The sequence below is a fragment of the Elgaria multicarinata genome, chromosome 8 (assembly GCF_023053635.1).
Source record: "Elgaria multicarinata webbii isolate HBS135686 ecotype San Diego chromosome 8, rElgMul1.1.pri, whole genome shotgun sequence".
NCBI classification, from domain to species: Eukaryota; Metazoa; Chordata; class Lepidosauria; order Squamata; family Anguidae; genus Elgaria; species Elgaria multicarinata.
Window position 1 is genome coordinate 115,335,126 of NC_086178.1, and position 15,475 is coordinate 115,350,600.

Consider the following 15,475-nt stretch of genomic DNA (forward strand, 5'->3'; position numbering starts at 1 on the left):
CGTTACAGGAAAACCAGCAGACCACAGCACTGAAGTGCAGGCCAGAGCAAATAGGGCTCAGATACCCCTCACGCCTGGCCGGTCTCTAATGAGTTCAATGGCAAGGAAGATTGCAAAGAAAGCCAGAACTCCAACATCTTCTGCCGAATTGGAGAAGAAGAAAAAGAAGAAGAAAAGGAGGGACGCGGAGAAAACTGCTTTAGCGTCACCTCGTCCGCTGGAATCTGTTAGGAGCCAATCCACTCCTCCCGCCGACTGCTTCGATACCGAGACCTCCCTCGGTATCGAGATCTCTGTTGGTACCGATGGCCACGGTACTGACACGCCCTCCTAGTTTATCCGAGGGCGAGATCCGAGATTCGGCATCGATAGTCTCTGCTCGACAACCTGTAAGGCCTCAGGAGCTCCAGGGTTTAATCCCCTTGCAGCCCTCGCCAAGGCAGACTCCGAGACATGAATGGGACAGAGTGTCTCAGTACTCTGATCCCCAATCTAGATATGGTTACTATGAGTGGGATCGTTACTGACCACAACAATATTTTCAAGGGAGCCAGGAGCATTACCAGCCTGAGGGCTATTATGCACATCCTCCACCAACATCGAGGGTATGCCAGTTACCTTTGCCTCCTCCATCCGTACATCAAATCTCGACGGTATCGACTCCTCGACACCGTGAACAACAAACGATACCAGTCGCTGCATCCACTGCAATACCGAGGCAGGAAGAACAACTTGGTTTGCAAGTGGTGACGCTATCTTCACCAGAAGAGAACTACCCATCCGACTCCGAGTCGGCACAATCGTTAATTCCGACTGCACCCTCACCGGACGATGCAGTTGATGATGCGGATCCTTCTTCGCCGTCTGATGATATGGTCCGATTCTCTGATCATATGCTCAGAATGGCCAACGCATTAGGTCTCGACATCCAGCAGGCAGACGAATCGGTCGTCGACCCAATTTATGATGTTTTTCAAACAACAACAAATCAACGTCTGGCCATCCCTATACCTCACGCCCTGAAACAAACGGCGCAACTGTCTTGGAAAACTCCAGCAGTTTCACAAGCAACATCAAAAAGACTAGAAACATTATATCGTGTTAAAGAGGATGATGCACAATTTTTGGCTCAACACCCTAAACCAAATTCAATAGTGGTGGAGTCTGCACAGGGCCAGTCACAGAGAACCCATTCTGCGCCCGTAGATAGGGAGGGGAGAAAGTTAGATCAGACTGGGAGGAGAGTCTATTCATCCTCCTCTTTAGGAATCAAAGCTCCCTGTCTCATCTCAGCGACTGTCACGATGGATAGTCGAGACAATTGAATTGGCCTACTCTATTTCCAAATTAGAGCTAGTAAAACCTGTGACAGCTCATTCTACCAGAGCCATCTCAACATCGGTGGCCTTCACCAGGGGTGTTCCACTGGCAGAAGTCTGTAGAGCCGCAACGTGGTCCACTCCATCCACGTTTGTTAAGCACTACAGTTTGGACACCCGTGCGAGGCAGGACTGCTCTTTTGGGAGGACAGTGCTTTCAGAAATCTTCAGATGATGCACCAACCCACCTCCAAAGGTATATCAGCTTTCTACTCGCCCATATGTGTGATGCATAGAGACCACGAAGAAGAAATGCAGGTTGCTTACCTGTAACTGTAGTTCTTCGAGTGGTCATCTATGCATTCACACAACCCACCCACCATCCCCACTTGGTGGTGTGAAGCTTACAAATGACAATGTTATATTGTGGAATGTACTTTATTTTATTTACTCTCATGTTTATGGGGGCACAATATCGGACTCCTGTAAACTGAGGTAAGGGCGGGAACCCCATGGACATGCGCGGTAGCGTGGGGGGAGGGGATCCTGCCAAAAACGTTCCACTCAGCTATAGAAGGTTCCGGTCTGGTCTCTGCGCAGGCGCAAAGCCCATATGTGTGAATGCATAGATGACCACTCGAAGAACTACAGTTACAGGTAAGCAACCTGCATTTTTTAGGACAAAATCTCCATTTCCAGAGTTGAATTCACTTTTTCATAGATCCAAAGAGATTACACTGTCCTCTCTTCATAGAATCATAGATTTGGAGGAGGCCATCAAGTCCAACTTCCTGCTTATTTCAGGAATCTAGTTTAAAGCATCCCTGACAGATGGCTGCCTGGTTTCTGCTTATATACCTCCAGCAATGGTGACCCTACCCCCTCCCTAGGCAGTTGGTTCCATTGTTTGAGTTCTCTAATGGTTAGGATTTTCCCCCTTGATGTTCACCAAAAATTGCCTTTATGTAACTTAAACCTATTATTTCATGTTCTACACTCTTGGATGACAAAGAACAGGCTGCAGCCCATGTGACATCCCTCTAGGTACTTGAAAAGTGCCATCATACCCCCTTAGTCTTCTCTTCTCAAGGCTGAACATACCCAGTTCCTTCAATCCTTCCTCATATAACTTAGTTTCTACTCCTCTGATCATCTTTGCTGTCCTTCCCTCAAGGTGAGGTCTAACTAGTGCAGAATAGAATAGAACTATTTTTCCCCATGGTTTAAAAATTATTCTTCTGTTGATACAATCTAAATTGCATTTGCTTTTTTGTAGCACATCATACTGCTGACTCATATTTAGCTTGTGATTGACTAGCTAAATACTCCAAGATTCTTTTCACATGTACTATTGTTAAGCCAGGTATCACCTAGCTTATACCTTTGCATTTGATTTCTCTTTCCTAAACAATGAACCTTGCATGTCTCTTTTCAATGTCATTCTGTTATTTTCAGCTGTTTTCTAACCTATCGATCATTTTGTTTCTGCCTCCTAAGTGAGGAGTGGGCAGACTTTTGGCTTGCGGGATCTACTTCTATCTTTTTAGCCAGTCACAAAATGGTGCTTGGGAGGGTGGAGCCCATAACAAAAGAGTGGCTTGGGGGCAGAGCCAGTTACAAAATGGCAGCGTGGGGTGCAGCCAGTCAAAAATGGCAGCTTCATCCCATGATAAGTCATACTCTGAGTAGCCTGCCTCAATTGATACATAATTTGCTAGAGATCAGAGATTCTAACAGCAACCTAAAGATCAGGTTAGAATGTTGCAATGTATATTGTCTGTGCAAAAACATTACATGTGTATAATTCCAAAATCCGCTGTACTGATTTCCACTCTCACCACACTTAGTCCAAGCAAAGGGATATATATTTTTAGCAGCAGAAAAGAACCAAAGAAATATCTCAACTTGAAGAAAGCAAACAAAGATAATGTAGAAGTAGATGCAAAACTCTTGCACTTAATTTTTTTTGCAAGTTTGTGATATTTCCAGGTCCACATATTGCACAAATCACTGTCTTACCACAAATATTGGAGTTCAGAAAATCTGCACAACTTTCACACTTGTTTCCAGCTTTAACTTTCTTTTGCCCCCTATCTTTATTGTCCCTATTTTTACTGGGATCCATAAATCAGAATAAACTCCCTGTTTGTATGCTGCTGCTTTCCCACTGCATATCTCAGAAGCACAGGGCATTTCTCTCTCTTTTATTGAACCCCTCAAGACTCCTACCTCCTAAGAAAAAGCAAGGATTTTCAGAGGGGAGATAACATAAATAAAGGAAGGTGGTGCTCAGTGCACTGCCAAGTTGTTCCAAGGAATTCAGAGGATCCATTGTTCCCTCCCCAGGGTTCCTACTACCTCCATCCCTACCTGACTCATGCCACTGGAAGTGTTGAACTTTGCACAGGTAGATAGGTCTGAGCTTACACCTCCTGTAAAAAGGGGGTTGGACTCAATGGCCTTATAGGCCTCTTCCAATTCTACTATTCTATGATTCTATGACCATGCTTGGCAAAGTTTGTCTCACAACAGTATCAGGGTAATTAAATCCTTCCATTGCTATTATGTCAAGCTTCCTTGACAAATCTGCAGTTTGCTTTTGGAAAACATCATCTACATCATCTACATCCACCATATTGTCTTCCTCCATTTATTTTAACCGAGATGATTTCAGCAGGGCCATTATGTTCATTCTTTTGGATTTTTCTGCAGTGTGTACATTTCTAACATATAGTGCAACTCTCTCTCTCTCCCCCCCCCCATTTCTATACCTTCTGTTCTTTTTTAACAATTTGTATCTGTAATAGTTGGAGAGCAAATTCCAGTTTTGTTTGTTTTTAGCAATCATAGCTGAGCTTCCTGGTATTTCCAGTGTCCAGGCATGGTCTAGGAACTGAAAAGGGGCTATTGTGAATACTTAAGAGAAACAAGACAGTTTTAATCTGTTTTGTTGTTGTTGTTATTGCTAAAAATTTGAATCCTGCAGCATCTTCAGTAACTAAATGAATATGGATTTGTCTGGGTTTTTTATTTTAATAGTATAAGAGGTAAATATTAATGAACTCTAGACACCCATTGTTGTTTTTTCCACCCATGCCAAAAAGTTGTGTAACCAAATTAATTTATCCATGTGGCGAGGGGTTTCTTTTCTTCAGCACTGTTTTCTTCAGCACTGAAGCTTCACAAGATACACTTGTGAAGCTTCAGTTATATTTATTTCATGCTGGGAATAGCAGCACTCAAAGCTAAGGAACAGATATTTCTCTCAGTCTCTGTCTCTCTTAAGGGACAAAATGACCAGTCAAATGATCTGGCCTTGACCAATCATTTTCTGAAAAGGCTGATTCCAGTCAAATCTCTGAATTTCAGTCACTACACATGGATTGGCAAGATTCATGGTTTTTATGACAATTCATAGAATCAGAATAGCAGAGTTGGAAGGGGCCTACAAGGCCATCGAGTCCAACCCCCTGCTCAATGCAGGAATCCATCCTAAAGCATCCCTGACAGATGGTTGTCCAGCTGCCTCTTGAATGCCTCTAGTGTGGGAGAGCCCACAACCTCCCTAGGTAGCTGATTCCACCGTCATACAATTGCTATGTAGTGTAAACTTTGATCAGAAGAGGGCACTGAAACTGTTGCAATTATAACTGCTTGCTGCCAGATAAGAAGGGTTTTCTCAGTTATTCCCTGTCCTTAATAATTTGTCTGCTCATATTGTTCCAGATTACCTCAGTTTAAAGAGGAGCCTAAAAGTTATGTGGGCACTAACATAAAGAAGGTAAGACCCAAACTACTGTTTGCTCCTCTGTGGGCTCCTTTGCTTTGAAGTGTTTACATGTAGCTACAGTATTGGAATTAAAAATAGTTAACCAAATGAATGTGTTTGATTAGCAGTGATGCAATTCCACAAATATGTCAATGGCACAGTACAAAATATCATGCAAGTTTATCTAGTGAATGAATCTGGATTCTGAATCTAGATCCCTGCATGAATTAATAATCAGCTGCTCCATTTAGTCCAAACATTGTAGGGAAGTGACTCCTGCCAACCACTGCTGTTGCCTCCTTCCAGTCATGGTTTTGTGTGTGTGTGGTTTCTGTGCAATCACATATTTTGGGTCTGTACCTGTACTGTTGCCAGCTTCAGAAATTTCAGAATTTTAAGGTAGGAACTGGCTCTCCCATCTCCCTCTCAGAAAGGAGAGTTGCCCGTACCTTAAGAGTGTGGTCTCCAGTGCGATGACTACAGGCACAAAAGCACCTGTGAAGAACTCCCTCAGTGTCTATAAAGCCTCTCCCCACCCCACCCCTGCCCTGGAAATAGGAAGGGAACAATCTCATAAAGTACACACGGGTGAAAGAGAAGTTGGAAAGAGTGTTAGTATTTCTCAATTCTTCTTCGTGGTCTGTATGCATCACACATTATGGGCTTTGCATCTGCATGGAGCCTTCATTTGGGAAACTTACAAAGCTGAGGATCTGTTTTGATGGGAACTCTTCCCCACCATCTGTGGCGCATGCCTAAATCGGGTTCCCGCCCAGTCCTTCAGTTCTCTTTTGACCAAACACTGAACAACTACAGCTTTCTCCATACAGAGGCTACTAGGCCTTTCTGCTCTAGTATTGTGGAATCTTCCTATTTGATCAATCTGATTGCTGAGGCCTGCTACTCTGGATGCACTGACTTGTAAGACTGCAGCATTGTCATTGTCATTAGCCCTAATCTACCATCTCCTGTCCTTGATGCTATTCACTCTGGCTCCTGTCTTTGGCACAGTGATTCTATCTGTTCCTGTAGTGTCTATATCAGTGGTTCCAACTTCTCTGGTGATCCCATCTTTTCCTGCGATACCCATGACAGCACTTCCAACTCAACCAGTGATTCCTATCTCCACTGATCGTGGTCCTTTTCTGACAGTCTTCTGCATAACTTGGGATCTCTCCCATGATCCCCAGTGGAGTCGGAGCCCCCGAAATCAGATCGAGTCATCCATTTCAGATAGGGCTTTAGAGGTCTTGCCACACCATACAGTCAAGAAGCAGCCACTCTATCCAAGTAAATATCTTTTGTTCGTAAGGTAACCATTTGCTTGGTCTTGAGGTTTCAGCAGCCCAAACCAGCAATTGTAGACCATGTTTTCAAGCTGGTGCAGGCATTAGTCAAACATGTCAATGTTGCTAGTTGTGCTCTCAATTCTCTTAGTAGCTGTCAGGATATCTTGGACTAAATTCTTCTTTGCTGCACCCCTGTCTTGCAGACTGGAAAACATCTCCAACAATCCTTTCTTTTCAACCATTTGCTGCTGAATTCTATACTGATAAAAGGCTACTTGGTTCCTTGCGCCTCACATGAACAAGGAGGGCCACAAGCCTGAACATCATGGACAGGAAAAGATATTCCTTGGCTGTCTCCTCAAATGGCATCTGCAGTTACAGGATCGTAGAATCATAGAATAGTAGAATTGGAAGGGGCCTATAAGGCCATCGAGTCCAACCCCCCCCGCTCCATACAGGTCTATATTAGTTAGTTATATTGATACTGCTTTTAGATTGTCTCTCTGTAGATCAGAAATTTGTCATTTATACCTGAGTTGACATTCTCCTCCTGGCCAAGCAGTGAATCAATATGGCCTGCCATAATGGGCATTGTGCTATGAAGGTACAGTATTACTCATCTTTACACTTTTGCTTGTGGACTTTGTTTCCCAACAGCAGAGTGCACATTGAAGTCTTTCATTCTGAGAACAGGGATTTTTAGCACTGAACAGTTGATAGCGTGGAGCGTCTTCTAATTTGAAGAAGATGGCTGCCTTAGAGTCAGTGCCCTGCCAACCTATCCGGAAAGATAGTTCAGGGGAACTGTTAATGGTAACCGAACACTGGGTCTTAAATACAATTGTCCTTCCACAAATCCAAAGTTTTTCCAGCAGTAGGGACACTTGGAAATCTCATTTAGTGGGGCCGCAGCTTAGTGGCAGAGGACATACTTTGCATACAGAAAGTCCCAGGTTCAATCCTTGGCTTCTCCAGTTAGGGAGAAAAAGAATCCTACCTCAAACTGGAGAGTTGCTGCCAATCAGTGTTGAAAATACTGGGCTAGATGGACCAGTGGTCTGACTCAGTATAAGGCAGCTTCCTCTGTTCTAAATTCACACCCTTGTATTTCAAGGCTGCTGTCACCTCCTCCTCCTCCTCCTCCTCCATTCAAGCAGGGATTTTTATTCAGACTCAGTCAGGTGTCCTCATTCTTTGGTTCTTGCTTTCATTATTTTCTTGATGCTTCAGATGCCAACATGAATGACTGAATGTTAGGTATGTTTTAGGGTGGATTCCTGCACTGAGCGGGGTGGGGTGGGGATCGAACTTGATGGCCTTATAGGCCCCTTCCAACTCTACTATTCTATGATTCTAAACACTGTTTTCATAGGTACATCATCAAGTTCAATTCTCTGTGTCTGTGTCAGGCAACTCTCCTACGTATGCTCTCTCTCTTTTATTGAAGATGTTTGGACTTGCTTCCCAAGGGAGCCGTTAAACATGCACCACCTTTGCAGTTCTATTAAAGCTTCTACTCATGATACTTTGAGATGCCAAAGCTGCTTGGCACCCTGGGGGCCATTCTCAACTGAAATAGAAACAGTTAATCACACTGGAGAAATTGCAAATGGTCTTGCTTTCTACTGTTCTTCACCTGCTCAGCTCAGCAGTCTGGCCGGCCTGTATATACTTCATACTTCCACGCCTTTTTAATTAGAGTTTGTCTAACTTGCACAATTGTTGGAGATGTAATGCATCTAATGCTTGTTTAACTCATGTGTTTTGGCAATGCCCCATAGTTGCCGCTTTTTGGGAGGAGGTAACAATAAGGATGAACTTTGTACTGAAACAATCTATAATATGGAACAATGTCCATGTCCTCCTAAATTACCTACTGGCTTCTTGGAAGTAAATACATGGTCAACGCAGATGGATCTTCAGAGCCTTTATGGCAGCCAAAAGACTTATACTATCATCTGGAAGGATAAATTCATACCTCCCATAATGCAATGGATTGAGGACTTAATAACATTATCAACTTTTGAACGGGTGTTATATAGATGCAACTTGCAAGTGGATAAATACATGGATATCTGGTCTGCTTTTCTTGAAACCTTTGTATAACTCACTCCCTTTTTTATTTATTTAATGAACGGTATACACGATGGAAATCGATGATAATCCTATATACGTAATGTATTTTTTTCTGTTTTCACAATGTATTTTCTTATCTATTTTGTTAATATTCACAATAAATAAAAAGGGGAAAAAACCTTCATCATCTCTATTCAGACTCAGCATATCTGATTTGATGGTAGATCCAAGTGTTATTACAGAGTCCTCTTGCTTAGACTGTCTGTAGCACCTCATGATTCCGCTAAGTGCATGGTTTGTGGGTTGCCCACATTTGCTTTTGTCAAATGTGATTCTATACATAAACTGGCCCTTTCAGGGACACTCCTTTTTCCCAGTTGAACTTCATTTTGACATGAAATTCCAGGAACCGAAGTAGGTCTAATCCTGAAAAATCTAATCTCACAGCCACCCAGACCTTAAGGAACTGTCCTCAATGCTTTCTATGCCCATGCCTTCATTCTTGACAACAGGGCCTGGCCTTTCTGGTTCTTGGTGTTGTGCATATGCTAAGACCCTGTGATGTGAGCCAGGCCCATCCAACAGCTTCTTGGACATATGATGATAAACATTTTGTTCACATCAATTAGATGGAGCTTGTAGCTGGCTCCTGAGCCTTCAAATCTTTCCTTTCTTTCCTCCAGGGCCCTACATTATATCTGAGCCAATAAGGAAGTAGAGGTAGTATTTTCAGTTCTTTGCCAGCTAACTGCCACAGTCTGGGACTGGTACATCAGAATTTTCTAATAGCCATATACCTTGCAGGATGTTGGAATTCTGTGGTGGACACATGGAGTTATACAGGCAGAACTGGATTTCTACTCTGACATTCTGGACCTAGTATTATGGTGGAAGGGTCAATCTTTAGTGGAACGTTTTGCCACAAGTTCCAGTGTGAAGTACCCTGATATCCTGCAGCTATCTGTGGCTGATTTGCAGCCACTCAGGGATGCATTCCTATAGACTTGGAAGAGGATCCTTTCCTATCCTTCCTGTTTCCACGATTCCACTGATCCTACACAATAATAATAAATAATAAGAATAAATTTATTTCTTACCCACCTCTCCTTTTAGATCGAGGCGGGGAACAACATTAGAACAGGAATCAATACATCTTAAAAATTCATGATTTAACATTGATCTGGATAGGCCTGCCGGAAAAGGCTAGTCTTTAAAGCTGCCTTAAAATCACATATAGAGTTAATTTTACGAATCTCCTCCGGCAGGCCATTCCACAATCTGGGGGCGACAGAAGAAAAGGTCCTCTGGGAAACTGATGTCAGCCTAGTTTTAGCTGACTGAAATAAGTTCACCCCAGAGGACCTGAGTGTGCGGGGCGGACTATATGGGAGAAGGCGATCCCGCAAGTAACCTGGACCCAAACCATTTAGGGCTTTAAAGGTAATGACCAACACTTTGTACTTTGCCCGGAAACTAATTGGCAGCCAGTGGAGTGATTTTAATGTTGGTGTAATGTGGTCACCTCTAGGTGTATCGGTGACCAACCTGGCTGCCATATTTTGAACTAGTTGAAGTTTCCGAACTAGGTACAATGGTAGCCCTATGTAGAGCGCATTGCAGAAGTCAAGCCTTGAGGTTACCAGCGTGTGCACTACTTTATTTAGGTCTTCTGACTCTAAGAAGGGGCGCCGCTGGCGTATCAGCCGAAGCTGATAGTAGGCACTCCTGGCCGTCACATCTATCTGGGCTGTCATTTGGAGTGACGGATGCAGGAGCACCCCCAAACTGCGAACACAGTCTTTCAGGGGGAGTGTAGCCCCATCCAGAACTGGCTGACACACCTCCAAACCTAGGTCAGAGCCCTTGACAGCAAGCACCTCTGTTTTGTCCGGATTCAGCTTCAGTTTGTTTTTCCTCATCCAGCCCATTACTGCCTCCAAGCATTCATTCAGAGGAGACACACTATCCTTAGCTGATGCTGTTATTGAAGGCATAGAGAAATATATTTGGGTGTCATCAGCATACTGATAGCACCCCGCCCCATGCCTCCGGATGATCTCTCCCAGCGGTTTCATGTAGATGTTAAACAGCATTGGGGATAGGATGACACCTTGTGCTACGCCATACAACAGCTCCTTTTTTGAGGAGCAACTATCCCCAAGCATCACCATTTGGAATCTACCTGAGAGGTAGGACCGGAACCACTGGAGCACAGTGCCCCCGATTCCCAAACCCATTAGGCGTTCCAGAAGGATACCATGGTCGATGGTATCGAAAGCTGCTGAAAGGTCCAAAAGTACCAGCAGGGACACACTCCCCCTGTCAATGCTCATGCGGAGATCATCCACTAAGGCGACCATAGCTGTCTCAACTCCATATCCTGCCGTAAAGCCAGTTTGAAATGGGTCTAGAAAATCTGTATCATCCAAGACTGCTTGGAGTTGGAAGGCAACTGCCCTCTCAATCACCTTGCCCAAAAATGGAAGATTTGATACTGGTCTGTAATTATTAAGGTCCAGGGGATCCAGGGAGGGCTTTTTGAGAAGCGGCCATACCACTGCTTCTTTTAAACATGGTGGAAAACTCCCCTCCCTGAGAGATGCATTAATAATATGTTGTAGTTGTAGTCTAACTGCATCTCCTCCCTGGGCGACCAGCGAAGAAGGACAGGGATTGAGAGGACAAGTTGTCCTCCTTACTCGTCCAAGCAGCTTGTCCACATCATCAGTACTCACCAACTGAAACTGATCCAGTGTAATCCTACTCACAGAGGATTACAAGACTGAAGGAAAAGAACTAGTTGCATCTTGATTACACTACACTGGCCATGTCAATTGTGTTCTTTGCTCCTCCTATTCCTGGTAGGCCCATCGTCTCTTTTGATCCCTATCAGACCAGACTTGAATGAGGCAAAATTCTTCACCTTGAGCTTCAGTCACTTAATCTGACAGCTTGGAGGATTTGCTCCTAAGACTGGCCCAGCCTCCCCACACAATTGAACCAGTTCCTCCCACATGTGCTCCACTAGGGCGTCCTACAAACATTAAAAGACACATTTCTCTCACTTTGTGATTTTGAAATAGGTTGACCCTGTGTCATTTCTTGTTCCCCTTTTTATTGGAACACTCTCAATTTGTAAGGCTCAGAGTTCCCTTAAAGGTTTATTTAGCCAAGGGGTTCCCATTGCTGGTTTGGAATCTGTTGATTGTGCTCTTTCAGCTGGTGCAGTAGTCTGTTTAGCCTATATGTAATCGTGAGTATTTAGGACTGCTATTTTTCTATTGATTAATACATTTTATCTGTACAAGAGAGTGCATTCTGCAACTAATTTCTTCACTTTTCTCTAAGTGATGTAAAGGCCAAGGGCCATAGAGTGAATAGCTCCGTAGACTAGCTTTTGTCAATATGGGTCCTTCAAGAAGTTTTGGACTATAGCTCCCATCAGCCCCAGCTAGCTTGACTAGTGGTCAGAATGATGGGAATTGAGTCCAAAACATCTTGGTGAAGGCTGCCCTAACCTGACGTCTTGGAAAATGTTGCGGGCTCAGGGTTTGCATCAGCTGGGTCAGTATTGTGAGTTCAGGATTTGCACCAGAAGGAGGAACTTGTGGTGGCTTATGCTTGCAAAAATGTTATCTATGTACTATGGCCAGGAGATAGGTGTATCACTTAAAGCAGCCATTCGTCACAAAAGGCTGGATGATTTTCCGAAAGCAAATATTGTGTGACAGCTTTCATTAATCATCCAATGGCTACTTACAGCTCGCAGAGGCCATGATTTTCAGTCTTATTGTCCTGCTTGTCTTGCATTTTGTGCTTTAACTTCATTCCTTGCATTGTTACAGTAATTCTCTCTTTGGGTTTAGTTTTCTTTTACTTTTTCAACCCATACATGTGACTGTCTTTCACAGATTTCTCCATATCTCCTCAACAGCCTGGATCTATGTAGTGGGGAACAGTCCAAAGCCCTGAACCAGTTAGAGAGAGTACTACTCTTTCAGAAACTGAAGGTCTCTTTCTCTCCTTCCCTTCTGCAAGCATATATGGGTGGTAGCTATGTGTGGTGCAGCAAAAGCTTTCATTCCTGTTTCTTATGCAGCATGGCTTTGGGGAAGAATGCATGTAGCAAACTGTACATCAATCTGGGATAGGAGAGATTTACATAGCGAGGAAGAGAACCATCCTACGTGGTATTGTAAATATTAGAAATGCTGTTGTCAGTATATTCTGAGAATTAGTAGAGGACGTAAACTGGGGCTGCTGCTGTCTGTGTCCATTGCCCATTTTTAACTATGATAATTTAGAAAGTTCTACCTAGAGCCTCCTGACAAACACCATTTTATTTTCATAGAAGACTTTTGACGAAAGAGCATAGTATAGTATAGGTTATTGTCAAATCCATTATAAAGCTACTGTTATCCAACCTGGGTGACTTGAGCTCATCTGATCTGTGCTCACCTGAGGTTTTGATGTAGCACCAGCTTAGGCTTGGTGGGTAGGGAGTGGTGTTGCTGCAGTCTACAGGGATCCAATCTCCTTCTCCAGTGTTCCTGTCCAGCTGAGCCCCACTGTTCAAGTGTTTGTACCTGGTTTGTTCAGCAAAAAAAGAAGCAGCTGCTGGACATTGCCAAAACATATGTTCAAAAGTACCATTAGCTGCATTGCGATGCCAGGGATTAGCTGAATTAAAAGAGACGGTACAGTGTCCAATCGACCTGAAACAAACGGTTTTGCTGAGTAAGATGCAGCTGAAGATCCAAAGACATGACAAATATAGATCCACTGATTAGGCAGGATGAGACAATTCAATTCCCTATTTCATTCCCTATTCCACTCCTATATCATATTTATTTTTTATCTAACCAGCCTCAGTAAGTGCTTCCAGCAATGATGGAGGCTCTAAAGCTGTAAAAGCTGCCAGGTCAAACCTGCTTCTTCTTAAGTTGCTTGCTCCTATTGGAGGTTAGCTGTCATTACAGCTATTTTTATTTTTTACACTGCTGCTCTAAATAATTGTATAGAACTACAGCTTTATACTAACAGAAGTTGCAGTTGCAAATATTGCCCTTCAGCCATAGCTGGCAAGTCATATTTGGCATGCAGGATAGAAAAGGACACTCATCTTTGGCACCCACCAGTTGATCCAAAGTAAAAAACATTTTATCTGTCCGTATCCACCACAAAACATTTTCTTACCAATTTTTAGATCTGGACTGCCCCATAAAGGGACAGCACTGTGCCTGTAGCTCTGTCAATGTCAATGAATGTGTCCAGTGAAACATCTAGTCAGAATTTGTTAAATGAATATCAATTTTTGAGACCTAGGATGTGGAAAAAATTCTTGGAGTATTTTTAGCAGTACCCTGCTAACTGATTGCTCAACTCTTGCCCTTTCTGTCTTATAATATCTGATTACTAGCTAGTTCCAGGAGAACTAGCCTCATCATGAAATAAGGTGGTCCTGGCTGTCTTGAAGGCTGTCATGAGACTACTCCTGAAGAAGCTCTCATAGAATCATAGAATATTAGAGTTGGAAGGGGCCTATAAGGCCATCGAGTCCTACCCCCTGCTCAATGCAGGAATCCACCCTAAAGCATCCCTGACAGGTGGTTGTCCAGCTGCCTCTTGAATGCCTCTAGTGTGGGAGAGCCCACAACCTCCCTAGGTCATGGTTTCCATTGTCGTACTGCTCTCCTTGGATCTTAAAGATTGTTCCAACTATTGGCTGGTCATAAATACTCCCTTCCTGGGCAAAATGCTTGAGTGTTTAGGGGCCATAAAACTCAACAATTCCGACCCAAATTATCTAGATTTGTTTTAGTCTGATTTTCAGTTTGAGTTTGGCCTTGAAATTACCTTGGCCACTCTGTAGATTATCCGTGTCAAGAGAAGGACAGGGATATTACTAACCTGTTAATTATTTTGGACCTCTTTTGATAACCATTAACCATGGTAACTTTTTGGATTGTTTTTCTGGGATGGGACTTGGATGCACCATGTTCCAGTGAGTGCTAAGAGACTATTGCTCCTTTCTGTGTCACTTCTCTTATGGGGTTCTGCAAAAACACTGTCTCCCATACTGTTTAACATTTACATGAAACTATTGAGTGAGGTCATCTAAGTGATTTAGAGTGAGATATTGCCAGTAATCTGATGACACATAACTTTGTTTCTCTTTAGATCAGATTCAAGGCAGGCAGTCAATGTTCTTGACTGATATCTCAGATCAGTATTGATCTGGATGAATGCCAATAAACTGGAGCTCTCTTAAGATAAAAATAGAAATCCTGTTGGTAGGTAGTGTTCAACCTGTTTGAGATGGAATAGCAGTCTTCTTAAAGAATCAAGTTTGTATCCTGGGGACGCTGTTAGATTTGCCCCTGTCTTTGAGTGCCCAAATGGCATCAGTGGCACAAAGCATTTTTTACCAGCTGAGATTGGATTGGATTGTACATCCAGATTGGATTGTACTCTATGTTGGCTACCTTTGTGCAGAACACAGGAAGCACTTCTGAAAGGACAAAAGGTAGGGGCAATTTCATAGGAAGAAAAAGAAAACCATTTGCAGGAGATGGGGACATGGAAGTATGTCATAGACATGAGCAAGATAATCAGTTAGCATTCTGCTTCATTGGAGTTGTGCAATGAATTTCAGGATCTACTCATGGACAATGATTCTAGACCACTGGAACAAAGATAGCGGCTCTATGCTCCACAGAGCATGAAGAAGCCTCAGAAGTTCCTGAACTCAGCTCCAAGTCTAGTTCCTGACTTGGAGCTGAGCAGAAGCAGGGAAGAGCAGCTGGCCCAGCTCAAGTAGAAGCTATAAAAGTAAGCCAGTTCCCAGGGAGCGAGCGAACAGGAAGAGCAAACAGGAGTTTGACAGGGGGAGTTCGGCAGGGGAGGTCAAGGGGGAGGCCTCTAAGAAAAAAAGAGGTGGGAAAAACAAAGAAAAACATAAAGAGAAAAAAAACCCACAAAACCACCACCACCCCAAAAAAAAAAAAAAAAAAAAAAAAACC

General features: G+C 43.3%; 1 protein-coding gene across 4 annotated transcripts in view; it reads left to right on the top strand.

The window, feature by feature from the left end:
- GBF1 (golgi brefeldin A resistant guanine nucleotide exchange factor 1) overlaps positions 1-15,475 on the top strand; it is a 209,735-nt gene that overhangs the window by 85,874 nt on the left and 108,386 nt on the right. For 2 of the 4 annotated variants that reach the window (XM_063133220.1, XM_063133218.1), the window contains exons 8-9: positions 5,046-5,100; positions 12,365-12,463. In XM_063133220.1, coding sequence (XP_062989290.1) covers positions 5,046-5,100; positions 12,365-12,463 — 154 coding nt within the window. The remainder of the gene's footprint in view (positions 1-5,045; positions 5,101-12,364; positions 12,464-15,475) is intronic. The other 2 variants (XM_063133219.1, XM_063133221.1) reach the window with 1 other exon arrangement.